Here is a 14,451-nt window from a genome sequence, read left to right on the forward strand (position 1 = left end):
AGCAGCGGCTTTACTTTGAGCTCCCCCCGGATGACAGAGCTTCTCACCCTATCTCTAAGGGAGAGCCCCGCCACCCGGCGGAGGAAACTCATTTCGGCCGCTTGTACCCGTGATCTTGTCCTTTCGGTCATAACCCAAAACTCATGACCATAGGTGAGGATGGTAACGTAGATCGACCGGTAAATTGAGAGCTTTGCCTTCCGGCTCAGCTCCTTCTTCACCACAACGGATCGATACAGCGTCCGCATTACATACAGTACAGTACAGGCCAAATGTTTGGACACACCTTCTCATTCAATGCATTTTCTTTGTTTTCATGACTATTTACATTGTAGAAGGCATCAGAACTATGAATGAACACATGTGGAGTTATGTATTTAACAAACAAAGGTGAAATAACTGAAAACATGTTTTATATTCTAGTTTATTCAAAATAGCCACCCTTTGCTCTGATTACTGCTTTGCACACTCTTGGCATTCTCTCCATGAGCTTCAAGCACACATGTGAAGTGAAAACCATTTCAGGTGACTACTTCTTGAAACTAATAATTTACTAACATAAACAAACAATTAAGTGTTTATTCCCACGTTCTCATTAGTGTCATGATATTTGCCTTCAGAGCGAATATTCTAAGGCAAACAATCAATTAAATGTTTTTTCTCCTGTGTTTTCATGTGTGTTACCAAATTTGCCCTGAGAGTGAATCTTTTACCACAGACTAAACAACTAAAGGGTTTTTCTCCTGTGTGTGTTCTCATGTGTTTTACCATATCCGCCTTTAGGATGAATCTTTTCCCACAAACTGAACAACTAAAGGGTTTTTCTCCTGTGTGCATTTTCATGTGTGTCACCAAATTTCCTTTCAGAATGAATCTTTTGCCACAAACTGAACATATAAATGGTTTTTCTCCTGTGTGTGTTTTCATGTGTTTTACCAAATTTCCCTTCAGAGTGAATCTTTTCCCACAAATTGAACAACTAAAGGGTTTTTCTCCTGTATGCGTCCGCACATGTCGAGTCAGTTCACTCTTGTTAGGAAACTTTTTAGCACAAACTGAGCAGGGCACAGGTTCGGTATCTGTCTTCCTTTTAGGGCATTTTAAGTGTTTGTTGTCAGTGTGAGTCCTAATATCCGTTTCACAGTCTGTATCGCTGCTCAAAGGTTCTTCAATCTCGTCTTCCGCCTCACTATCTGATAGTGGAGCTAAGAGTTTGTCTCCTTGTGGTTTCTCTTCATCATCTTCAGTCTTCACAGAGAGAATACTCAGTGGAAACTTGGTGTAATCAGCTTCCTCTCGTCCTAGAAGACACTCTCCCTCCTGAGTGATCCAGAGTTCCTCCTCTTCCTTTTTAATATGGGATGGAAATGGACCCTCCTGCTTCAACATGGAGCCTGGACCTTGCGGCCGAGGGGAAAGTTCTTTTGGATGACCAATCAGCTGCTGGACATCTGCAGGACACAAACACCCTAAAGTTCAGACATGATTCATGAGATGTTTCTCCTTGATTTTTGCTGTGCACTTTCATCTTTGTACTGTATGTGTGTGTAGTGTTTCATGGCCATTCATTTAGTGCCTTGCCAGAATGATGGATCAATGTTTACATGACGTGGCTTGGACCCGGACAAGTGAAGCTAGAACCATAAAAAATAGAAAACATCTGTTTCAATAGATTCTTCAATTTTAACCCGATATTTTCAGGAAAGATAAACCTTAAATCACGTGTGACGGAACATAACAGACAGCTAAAATGATGTACAAAGAAAACTACAACCTGCTACCAAAGAATGTACAACAATTCTTCTCAACTAAAGAGGAGAAATATAACCTTAGAGGAAAAAATAATTTAAAACATTTATATGCACGTACAACACTTAGAACCTTTAGCATATCAATCAATCAATCAATCAATGTTTATTTATATAGCCCTAAATCACAAGTGTCTCAAAGGGCTGCACAAGCCACAACGACATCCTCGGTACAAAGCCCACATACGGGCAAGGAAAAACTCACCCCAGTGGGACGTCGATGTGAATGACTATGAGAAACCTTGGAGAGGACCGCATATGTGGGTAACCCCCCCCCTCTAGGGGAGACCGAAAGCAATGGATGTCGAGTGGGTCTGACATAATATTGTGAGAGTCCAGTCCATAGTATATGGATATCAGTATGTGGAATTAAATTATGGAATGGATTAAGTAAAGAAGTTAAACATTGCACTGATATGATCCAGTTTAAGAGGTTGTTCAAAATAATAGTGCTTACAGAGTACAAAGAAGAAGAATTATGAGAAATACTTTCAACCTTATTGAAAATAAGATATTCTTCATCTCAGTATGTTAATAATGACTGAATTAATTAATTACATATTACAAAAATGTTGTGTATACTAATTCACGGATGTTATTTTATTATATAAAAAGGTCAGTAAATGATTCTATATATTTGTAAACGCTCTGAAGTGGGAAAGGGGTAGGATTAAATAAGCTTTGCTTCTTCCTACTCCTTTTCGGGCATGATGTAAAATGAAATGATATGAAATTGTGTGATGTATTATGCTGTAAATGTGTTGTTCATGTTCGAAATAAACTAAAGAAAGAAATAATAAGTCAGATACTGAAGTTGCTGAATATTCTATTCTTTTCTCGTAAGTTTTTCTCACGTGTCCGCGCTAAACTGTGTTTCTTCTGAGTGAGTTTTACCATAAAAGGAGCAGTTAAAAGTTTTTTTTTAAATCTTTTGTTGCCTTCTCATGTGATTTGCAATATATACCTTTTGTGAAAATATTTCAACACAAATTTAACAACTACAGGGTTTTTCTCCGAGTGTGCCCGCATGTGTCAAGTCAAATCATTCTTATTGGTAAAGCTTTTACCAGATCAAATGTAAACTAGATGAGGCAATTCCTGAAGGAATTGCGTGTGAATGCTCCAATGCTGAAGTTGAACTGAAATGCTGACAGAATGTAGTATGAATGTAAGAATAACCCCTAGGGGAGGGGGTCATCTGCGGTCCTCTCCAAGGTTTCTCATAGTCATTCACATAGACGTCCCACTGTGTTGTAAGTTTTTCCTTGCCCTTATGTGGGCTCTGAACCGAGGATGTCGTTGTGGCTTGTGCAGCCCTTTGAGACACTTGTGATTTAGGGCTATATGAATAAACATTGATTGATTGATTGATTGAAGAATAGTTTGAATGTTGGAATGGTTTGACTGTTGAAGAGTTTGAATGTCCAGGAAAAACTGGATTTGGTTTGGAACTTGGGGAAGTGTTAGTTTGAATGTCCAGGATGAGTGGAATGTGTTGATGTTGGAATGGTTTGAATAGGTTGAAAAGTGGGAATTGTGCAACTTCGGAAAATGTCCCATTCATTTCAATGGGAACTTCCTGGAAATTTGGGGAAAAGCGGGGATATTTTTGAAAATGCTAAAAAAAAATGTGAATGTTCTGAATGAGTGGTGGTGGTTGGTGTTGGAATTTTTCAAATTGTTTGAGAAATGTTGAAGTAGTAACATTTTTAATTGAGAAATGGTAATATGGAATTTCGGGAAAACCGAGATTTTTTTGTAGTTCAAAAAACAACTTTGTTTTTTTGTCCTGATTAGGAGGAATGTTTTGACAGTAGAACGATTGAAGTGGGTTGAAAAATGCGGCAGGAGGAGTCGACAGAAAAAAGGAATAAAATAGGGTTTGAAAAAAACGGGATTTCTGGGATTCCTGGAATTTTTTTTTAACTTGAAAAAATAATAGTTTGAATTTACCGGATGAGTGGAATATGTTGAAGGTGGAATGGTTTAAATAGGTTGAAAAATGTGGAAACGGTGGAAGTTTGAAAAATGGCCAATTCATTTTGAATGGGAAAAATGTCCCAAAAAACCTGGAATTCTGGGAACTCTGGGAATTTTTGGAATGTGTCAAGGGAAAGCCCGCAATTCCTGAATAGGTTGAACAGTTTGAAGTTGGAACGGTTTGAATCGAATGAAAAATGTGGAAGGTAGAGCGCGCCAAAATCTGGAGATGAAGAAGAAGAAGAAGAAAGAAAACCATATGTATGAATGTTTTGGAGCATTCACACAATAACCACTTTCCTTTTTAGAGCATTCAGAGTGTTTTGTGTCAGTGTGAGTCCTCATATCACCTTCACAATCTGTATCGCTGCTCAAAGTTACTTCAACCTCATCTTCAGCTTCACTATCTGATAGTGGAGCTAAGAGGTTGTTCACTTGTGGTTTCTCTTCATCATCTTCAGTCTTCACAGAGAGAATACTCAGTGGAAACTTGGTGAGATCAGCTTCCTCTCGTCCTAGAAGACACTCTCCCTTCTGAGTGATGCAGAGTTCGACCTTTTCTTTTTTAAGGTGGGGGGGCTGTGAAACCTCCTTCTTCAAAGTACAGATCCCCCTTTGCAGCTGAGGGGTAAGTTTTTTTGGATGACCAATCAACCACCGGATGTCTGAGGAACACAAATACACTTTAGTTCAGACGTGACTCATGAGACGTGTCTGCTTGAACTCGCTCCACACCTTCTTCTATGTACTGCATGTGTGTGTAGTGTTTCATGGACATTCATTTAGTGCCTTGCCAGAATGATGGATCAATGTTTACATGACTTGGCTGAGCTAGAACCACTTTAACTCGTCCCAAAAATAAACCTGCATTTTATTTTAGAGACCACATTTCCATAGAGAGGCAAACCCAATTGTTTTAGTCTTACAAAATCATTGGATGGTTAATGTGTAAACAGCAGTGACGTGCAGTCACTAGAGGCCGGGGCCTCACCTGCCATCATGGAAAGAAAAAAAATGTAAAAAGAAAAAAAAAAATTTAAATTGTTATATGTATCCAGTGATTATACTATAAAGTTATTTTCCATTTAACTTCACCAGTTTTAGATTATTTTTATTCAAAATCGCTGAATTTTCACATTTGCCGTTCAAATACTGAGAAGAGACGGTGCGGTGATCAGCAGCCAGTTGAGGCACGTCACTCAGTGCCTCAACATGGATTCCGGACTCGGCTAACTGCTGGCCTGCTGTGCAGTGAGACCGTATTGCTATATGAACTATATTATACTTTTCCATAGTTTAGTTAGCTGAGGTATTTAATGTACAGTGTATTTAGTCAACAACTGTATGTGTGTAACGTATTTCTTGTGCTGAGCGATCATAAAACGGCTGCAAAAGACGCACTGGCTGAGGCTCGCCTCCTGCACCCCCGCCGTAGAATTGTTATATCAACTAAAGCCCACACTTAAACTTTCCACGTGCAAGATTGAATCTATTTAAAAAAAATATTTCATAAGAAGCCAAAAAGTGCAAAAACAATAATGTTCGTGTTGGAGGAGTTGTGAATGAATGCAGGGACACAACATTAGGTACACCTGCAGACTGCAGGTGTATCTAATTCACAACTCCTCCAACACGAACATTATTGTTTTTGCACTTTTTGGCTTCTTATTAAATAACTTTTGTAACCTATTTTCATGGGCTTTCCTCTTTGTGATGTTAAGTTCCTGTTATGCGCTGTTATACACTATATGCCTTGAGCTCTTATTTTGAAGGCGCTAAGAGCGGAAGTGATGACACGTTGCGGAGGTTTTTGAAAGAAGGTAAATAAAGTGGTCCTCGTGTAAACTGGAGCCTCCGTGTTTGTTATTTTGTAGTTTCATACAGTATAGGCGACATTTATAAATCCTTGGTTACACTTTTTTAAATAGATTCAATCTTGCACGTGGAAAGTTTAAGTGAGGGCTTTAGTTGCGGCGCATGGACTTAATTTCTAAGTACCGTATTTTCCGCACCATAAGGCGCCCTGGGTTATAAGCCGCGCCTTCAATGAACGGCATATTTCAAAACTTTGTCCACCTATAAGCCGCCCCGTGTTATAAGCCGCATCTAACTGCGCTAAAGGAATGTCAAAAGAACAGTCAGATAGGTCAGTCAAACTTAAATAATATATTAAAAACCAGCGTGATGTGGGCGCGCATGGAGTCGTATATCAACATGGACGGAGCTGCGTGAAAAAAGCCACCCGGCCTCTTCGCGTAAACTTACCTTAACCACTCGCTCATCTTTTCTTCATCCATCCATCCCTTCGAGTTAGCTTTTATGATGACGCCGGCTGGAAAGGTCTCTTTTGGCAAGGTCTTCCTTTTGAATATCACCATGGGTGGAAGTTTCTGGCCATTAGCATGGCAAGCTAGAACCACAGTGAAGGATGACTTCTCATTCCCTGTGGTGCGAATATTCACCGTACGTGCTCCCGTTGTATCCACAGTGCGGTTCACAGGAATAACAAAAGTCAGTGGAACCTCGTCCATGTTGATAATGTTCTCTGGCCGGATCTTTTTTTCAGCTATCTTGTTTTTACAATATGCACGGAAAGTAGCCAGCTTTTCTTGAAAGTCTTTAGGCAGTTGCTGTGAAATAGTAGTCCGTGTGCGGATGGAGAGATTGCGTCTTTTCATGAACCGGAAACCTGTCGCTTAGTAGGAGCCATTTTGTGGTCTTTACAGATGTAAACACACAAAGGAAATGAAACGTAATATCCGCGCGCTTCTTCTTCTTCTACGGGGGCGGGTGGTTGCTTACAGTAGAAGAAGAAGCGCTTCCTCTTCTATGGGGGCGGGTGCTTACCTCGGCGGTTGCTTGCGTAGAAGAAGAAGCACTTCCTCTTCTACGGGGAAAAAAGATGGCGGCTGTTTACCGTAGTTGCGAGACCGAAACTTTATGAAAATGAATCTTAATATTAATCCATATATAAAGCGCACCGGGTTATAAGCCGCACTGTCAGCTTTTGAGTAAATTTGTGGTTTTTAGGTGCGGCTAATAGTGCGGAAAATACGGTAAAGGTAAGACCATAATAACGTTTTTTTTATTAAATGTGCTTTTTTGTGTGCTACAGTTTGTATGTGTAAAGTTAAAGTTAAGTTAAAGTACCAATGATTGTCACACACACACTAGGTGTGGTGAAATTTGTCCTCTGCATTTGACCCATCCCCTTGATCACCCCCTGGGAGGTGAGGGGAGCAGTGGGCAGCAGCGGCGCCGCGCCTGGGAATCATTTTTGGTGATTTAACCCGCAATTCCAAGCCTTGATGCTGAGTGCCAAGCAGGGAAGAATGCTGGTATGAGCTTTTAAACATAACCCGTTAACTGCTGCCAATCAAATGGTGAATAAGATACTCTTTAGGGTTCATATGTTTGTAAATCTGACTGTGATGAAGTCAGTGCCTCACCAGCCATCAACCTCACCGCACGTCACTGGTAAACAGGTCCGGCAATCAGGCCATGAACTCAAACAACTTGAGCACGTGACCTACTCAGTGGCCTAGTGGTTAGAGTGTCCGCCCTGAGATCGGTAGGCCGTGAGTTCAAACCCCGGTCGAGTCATACCAAAGACTATAAAAATGGGACCCATTACCTCCCTGCTTGACACTCAGCATCAAGGGTTGGAAATGGGGGTTAAATCACCAAAAATTATTCCTAGGCGCGGCCACCGCTGCTGATCACTGCTCCCCTCACCTCCCAGGGGGTGATCAAGGGTGATGGGTCGAATGCAGAGAATAATTTTGCCACACCTTGTGTGTGTGTGACAATCATTGGTACTTTTAACTTTCCTGGATTAACATCTCCTGGTTTTATTCAATCAATCAATCAGAGTTTACTTACCGGTATATAGCCCTAAATCACGAGTGTCTCAAAGGGCTGCACAAGCCACAACGACATCCTCGGCTCAGATCCCACATCAGGGCAAGAATTATTCCACTCCATTTATAAACAAGTAAGTCAAATCCCTGAAATATTTTTTGTGTTTCTTGGAACGTCTGCAATGGGTAAATACCGCACTGACGCAGGTAAATAAACAGTAGCCTCATGGGGCTTGAAACCCGGAAGTGCCCGGGTGTGCCTCCAGGTCACGTGATTGCAACCCACCTATAGCGGGCAAAGTTCAAACTGTCATGACTAAACGGTTTACTACAAACCCTTTAGAAATGATTACTACTAAAAAAAACTAGTTACTACTGTAATTAGTCCTAAGTCATTGAGAAAAACGAATGTGTTTCTTGTAGGAATATACAAAGAGATGTTTGCCTTTGTGTTTTATTTCTTAAAGGGGAACATTATCACAATTTCAGAATTGTTAAAACCATTAAAAATCAGTTCCCAGTGGCTTATTATATTTTTCGAAGTTTTTTTCAAAATTTTACCCATCACGCAATATCCCTAAAAAAAGCTTCAAAGTGCCTGATTTTAACCACCCGTCCATTTTCCTGTGACGTCACATAGTGAAGCCAACACAAACAAACATGGCGGAAAGAACAGCAAGCTATAGCGACATTAGCTCGGATTCAGACTCGGATTTCAGCGGCTTAAGCGATTCAACAGATTACGCATGTATTGAAACGGATGGTTGTAGTGTGGAGGCAGGTAGCGAAAACGAAATTGAAGAAGAAACTGAAGCTATTGAGCCATATCGGTTTGAACCGTATGCAAGCGACAACGACAAAAACGACACGACAGCCAGCGACACGGGAGCAAGCGTCAATATATACCTTGATGTTGCAGAAAAAAGACCATATATTTTTTTAACCGATTTCCGAACTCTAAATGGGTGAATTTTGGCAAATTAAACGCCTTCTATTATTCGCTCTCGGAGCATCGGGAAGCAATCCACCATTTTCTCAAACACAGAGTCAAATCAGCTCTGTTATTTTCCGTTTTTTCGACTGTTTTCCGTACCTTGGAGACATCATGCCTCGTCGGTGTGTTGTCGGAGGGTGTAACAACACCAACAGGGACGGATTCAAGTTGCACCAGTGGCCCAAAGATGCCAAAGTGGCAAGAAATTGGACGTTTGTTCCGCACACTTTACCGACGAAAGCTGTGCTACGACAGAGATGGCAAGAATGTGTGGATATCCTGCGACACTCAAAGCAGATGCATTTCCAACGATAAAGTCAAAGAAATCTGCCGCCAGACCCCCATTGAATCTGCCGGAGTGTGTGAGCAATTCAGGGACAAAGGGCCTCGGTAGCACGGCAAGCAATGGCGGCAGTTTGTTCCCGCAGACGAGCGAGCTAAACCCCCCTGGATGTCTTGGCTCACACCGTCCCAAGATGATCAAGAGAAGAATATCGACCCTAGCTTCCCTGGCCTGCTGACATGAGGGTATGTCTACAGATTGTATTAATTGATGAAAATTGGGCTGTCTGCACTCTCAAAGTGCATGTTGTTGCCAAATGTATTTCATATGCTGTAAACCTAGTTCATAGTTGTTAGTTTCCTTTAATGCCAAACAAACACATACCAATCGTTGGTTAGAAGGCGATCGCCAAATTCGTCCTCGCTTTCTCCCGTGTCGCTGGCTGTCGTGTCGTTTTCGTCGGTTTCGCTTGCATACGGTTCAAACCGATATGGCTCAATAGCTTCAGTTTCTTCTTCAATTTCATTTTCGCTACCTGCCTCCACACTACAACCATCCGTTTCAATACATGCGTAATCTGTTGAATCGCTTAAGCCGCTGAAATCCGAGTCTGAATCTGAGCTAATGTCGCTATAGCTTGCTGTTCTTTCCGCCATGTTTGTTTGTGTTGGCATCACTATGTGACGTCACAGGAAAATGGACGGGTGGTTAAAATCAGGCACTTTGAAGCTTTTTTTAGGGATATTGCGTGATGGGTAAAATTTTGAAAAAAACTTTGAAAAATAAAATAAGCCACTGGGAACGGATTTTTAATGGTTTTAACCCTTCTGAAATTGTGATAATGTTCCCCTTTAACCCATTCTCTTTCTATGCCACATCAATATAGAATGCGCTCCCAACAGGTGTAAAAGAAAGGGCATCTCTATCCTCCTTCAAAACCGCACTAAAAGAACACCTCCAGGCAACTTCAACCCTAAACTAACACCCTCCCTTCCACATCCCACCTCCCCGGATTGTAAATAATCAAATGTAAATAATCAAATGTATATACTTGTTTTTATGCTTTCTGAGCTCTCTATGTCCACTACTTGCTGTACATATCCTACCAAGTCAGGCCTACACTGTTTCAATGTCCATTTCGCAGATGATGTAGGTAATTGTTGATGACTGAAATATGCTGATAGCAACCCAACCTAACCCCTCGCCTCAACCTCCTCCTCATCCCACCCCCCGGATTGTAAATAATTCAATGTATATACTCTGATGATTAACTTGTGTGATGACTGTATTATGATGACAGTATATATTTGTATCATGAGTCAATTTATTAAGTGGACCCCGACTTAAACAAGTTGAAAAACTTATTGGGGTGTTACCATTTTAGTGGTCAATTGTACGGAATATGTACTGTACGGTGCAATCTACTAATAAAAGTTTAAATCAATCAAAGTCCCGTATTATAAGATTAAATTGTTAATTTTTTTTAATTTTTTTTAAGTAAGCAGCAAGTACAGTGAGTAGAAAAAAACTGTATTTGATAGGTGCCATTGCCCCGGAATTGGACAAGGAAGCGATGGAACTGTGCCAAAACGAACCCTTTGGTCTGATGTGTGATGAAAGCACAAGCAGAAACACGGATAAAGTATGACAGCGTTGCTATATATACAGTATATATAGCTGTAATTCACTGAAATTCAAGTAATTATTTTATATATATATATATATATATATGGGACGGCGTGGCGCAGTGGAAGAGTGGCCGTGCGCGACCCGAGGGTCCCTGGTTCAATCCCCACCTAGTACCAACCTCGTCATGTCCGTTGTGTCCTGAGCAAGACACTTCACCCTTGCTCCTGATGGGTGCTGGTAGCGCCTTGCATGGCAGCTCCCTCCATCAGTGTGTGAATGTGTGTGTGAATGGGTAAATGTGGAAGTAGTGTCAAAGCGCTTTGAGTACCTTGAAGGTAGAAAAGCGCTATATAAGTACAACCCATTTATCATTTATTTATGTACATATATATATATATATATATAAGAAATACTTGAATTTCAGTAAATTACAGCTATATATATATATATATATATATATATATATATATATATATATATATATATATATATATATATATATATATATATATATATATATATATATAAGGGCTGCAACTAACGATTAATTTGATAATCGATTAATCTGTCGATTATTACTTCGATTAATCGATTAATAATCGGATAAAAGAGACAAACTACATTGCTATCCTTTCCAGTATTTTATTGGAAAAAAAACCAGCATACTGGCGCCATGTTCTTTCAACTTGCCAAATAAAACAAGGAAAATGTTACAAAAATGCACACTTTTGACACCCCTGCTATAGATAATAAAAAATGTAATCTGATAAATGTATCAATAAAAAGCAGAGCCTGGTGACGCATGCGCGTGTATCACAATTCTCTCGCTCTCTCTGTCTCTGCCCCTCCCTCACCAATGCTGCTGCACGCACAATTTATTGTGTTTTTAAACTTCTTAACCCTGAACGTATATTGAAAATACACGCAACCCTAACTCAAAGTGCCGGACATTTGAGGCATTTAAGAAACATCGCCCTGACAGCTCCGCAAAAGAGGACATGTCCGGGTAAAAGAGGACGTATGGTCAGGACCTAGCCCGGTTTCACGTCCGGTGAAACCAATCGCTGCTAGTCCTCTTTTGCTAGCATGCTAGCAGCTAACGGGCTAGGATAGACTGACCATACGTCCTCTTTTCACCGGACATGTCCTCTTTTGCGGAGTTTCATAAATGCCTCAAATGTCCGGCATTTTGAGTATTGTTTACACAACGTGCAGTACGCTACTTAATATGTCCGTGTGGAAACTCGTTCGGTACACCTCCGCACCGAAACGAAACCTCCGTACCGAAACGGTTCGATACAAATACACGTACCGTTACACCCCTATTATTTTGATTGTTTCTCAGCTGTTTGTAAATGTTGCAGTTCATAAATAAAGGTAAAAAAAAAAAAAAAAAAAAAGTAGCCTCTGCGCATGCGCATAGCATAGATCCAACGAATCGATGACTAAATTAATCGCCAACTATTTTTATAATCGATTTTAATCGATTAGTTGTTGAAGCCCTAATATATATATATATATATATATATATATATATATATATATATATATATATATATATATATATATATATATATATGTCTTAATAAGGTTATCCAAAAAATAGTGCTCGATACCGTAGTAGAGCGCAATATATGTATGTGTGGGGAAAAAAAATCACAAGACTATTTCATCTCTACAGGCCTGTTTCATGAGGGGGGTACCCTCAATCGTCCTGACGATTGAGGGTACATATATATATATATATATATATATATATATATATATATATATATATATATATATATATATATATATATATATATATATATAAATAAAATAAATACTTGCATTTCAGTGTTCATTTATTTACACATATACACACACAAAACACTCATCTACTCATTGTTGAGTTAAAGGTTGAATTGTCCATCCTTGTTCTATTCTCTGTCACTATTTTTCTAACCATGCTGAACACCCTTTTGCACGTACCCAGAAAGGTTTCAAGTACCACTAAAAAAACTGAATCTCTGAAGACAGTATAAAAATCTGTGTTAAAGGTGTACAAATACTGTTTGTATAATAAGCATGTTATTGTTTACAAATGAGGGTTAAGAGTTCAGTACTAAAAAAAAAGAAAAAAGAATGTGGCTTAAGTACAGTTTTTAAATTGAGCTGCTGCATTTTTTGGTTGGGTTGTTTATTTATTTTGACTAACTTCTACATTTCTAAAAGGGGAGGAATGTAATAGAGTGATCTATGTTTGTCTGTTGCCATCTCCTGGTGAATGTTGGCTATAACATACTGGGGTTACTTTTTGGTTGGCCAACGATTTACGTGGTGTTGCGCACCTGACGTCAAGTGTGTGAGTCTGTTCTGAAGTCTACAGTAAAGAGACGTACTTCATCACCTCGCCTGGTTATTGCCTCCAACTCAATATATTACAACAACATTGCTGTTTACGGCAGACAAACTGCTTTACGGTAGAATAAAACATGACTGCTGTTGTTGTGTGTTGTTGCCGCGCTGGGAGGACGTTAATGAAACTTCCTAACAATAAACCCACATAAGAAACCAAGAACTCGCCCTCCATCATTCTACAGTTATAACGTGTTTGGGCAGGCATGCTGTTTATATTGTGGGAAAGCGGACGTGAATACAGGCTGTTGACACTCACTTAGGTCCGCATGGAGCTGGAGGGGGCGTGGCTTCCAGCTCCGCCTGAATTTCGGGAGATTTTCGGGAGAAAATTTGTCCCGGGAGGTTTTCGGGAGAGGCGCTGAATTTCGGGAGTCTCCCGGAAAATCAGGGAGGGTTGGCAAGTATGCCCTAATTCCCTAATGATGTGGGCTCTGTGCCGAGGATGTCGTTGTGGCTTGTGCAGCCCTTAGAGACACTTGTGATTTAGGGCTATATAAGTAAACTTTGATTGATTGATTGGCATTGATCGATAAGTCTGAGGTCTCAAGGTTGGCAAGTATGAGCGCATGATGGCTGTCAAATGACAAAACTTCAAGTCACTCACCTTCATCTTTCGTCTTTATCTCCGTTGGTGATTTGCTGGAAGTTGATTCTCTTTCATGTTCTCTTTTAGCGGACGTCGCCATCTTAGCATAGCAGTAGTCGTCCATCTTCTATCACGTCTTCAATCTTCACTTCACATAACACTCCATCGCTCTGAACACAACTCTCGTTTCGTTGCCTTTAGAATAGAGCATCGTTGAAGGTATTTATTGTCGTAGTTGTTGTGAATCTCTATGGCTGTGAGATCGTTCATTTGAAACTTCTTCAAGACGCCATCTTGGTCGCCTCGAAGCTGTCTGATCTGTTTGCGCATGCGCGGAAAGTCAGTAGTTTCCGTTTCCGATTCTGCGGCAGTTGTTTTATTTATGCAACTTGCAAATGTTTGTCAACATTATTATGCTCCAAGCAAAATGGTTTCTGCATAAATGTCGATTAATGAAAGTAAAATCTTTATTTTCTAATTCGCTTAATAATTTTAAATGATCAATTAAATCTTGGAAACTCATTAAAAATACAAAATGTATTAAGTTGATTTCGTTATCGCAGATATTGAAAGTGATTTAGATTAGCTTTTTTGTCTGTTTAAATGTTGTTTCTTGTCCTATTTTTTTTTTAATTATTAGTATGTATTGTTATTATTTTTATATTCTATTTGTATTTGCTTTAGTTTTCCTTCCTTACATGTTTTGTGAAAGACAGTATTTGCTCAACCTCATGTTTGAATTTGTTGAGATTTGTTGAAAGTGCCTTGATTTTTGTGTACCATGAAAATGTAAATTTTTCAATAGAAAAAAAAAGTTGTTTTACTTATTTTTTTAATTATTATTTTTGTAATTATTTTTTATTTTTTCAAAACATAGGCATTTATTTGTATTTGTTTTCTTTCTACGGTGA

At 39.6% G+C, this 14,451-nt stretch overlaps 1 protein-coding gene across 1 annotated transcript; it reads right to left on the reverse strand.

Annotated features, from left to right (window-relative positions):
- Window positions 1–389: 389 nt before the first annotated feature.
- On the reverse strand, window positions 390–13,881 carry LOC140679621 (uncharacterized). The gene is made up of 3 exons (XM_072915430.1): window positions 13,559–13,881; window positions 4,139–4,453; window positions 390–1,451 (listed from the first exon to the last, which is right to left on the reverse strand). The coding sequence occupies exons 1-3, from the start codon at window positions 13,662–13,664 to the stop codon at window positions 631–633; spliced, it is 1,242 nt and encodes a 413-aa protein (XP_072771531.1). The 5' UTR covers window positions 13,665–13,881; the 3' UTR covers window positions 390–630.
- Window positions 13,882–14,451: the final 570 nt, after the last annotated feature.

This window comes from Nerophis lumbriciformis, linkage group LG20, assembly GCF_033978685.3.
Source record: "Nerophis lumbriciformis linkage group LG20, RoL_Nlum_v2.1, whole genome shotgun sequence".
Taxonomy (NCBI): domain Eukaryota; kingdom Metazoa; phylum Chordata; class Actinopteri; order Syngnathiformes; family Syngnathidae; genus Nerophis; species Nerophis lumbriciformis.

Excerpts from the sequence above, each read along its gene's own strand:
- LOC140679621 (XM_072915430.1), bottom strand. The coding sequence starts at position 13,664 with ATGGACGACTACTGCTATGCTAAGATGGCGACGTCCGCTAAAAGAGAA. Across the intron at positions 4,454-13,558 it reads GATAAAGACGAAAGATGAAG|ACATCCGGTGGTTGATTGGT; the intron begins GTGAGTGACTTG and ends TGTGTTCCTCAG. Across the intron at positions 1,452-4,138 it reads CAGCGATACAGATTGTGAAG|ATGTCCAGCAGCTGATTGGT; the intron begins GTGATATGAGGA and ends TGTGTCCTGCAG.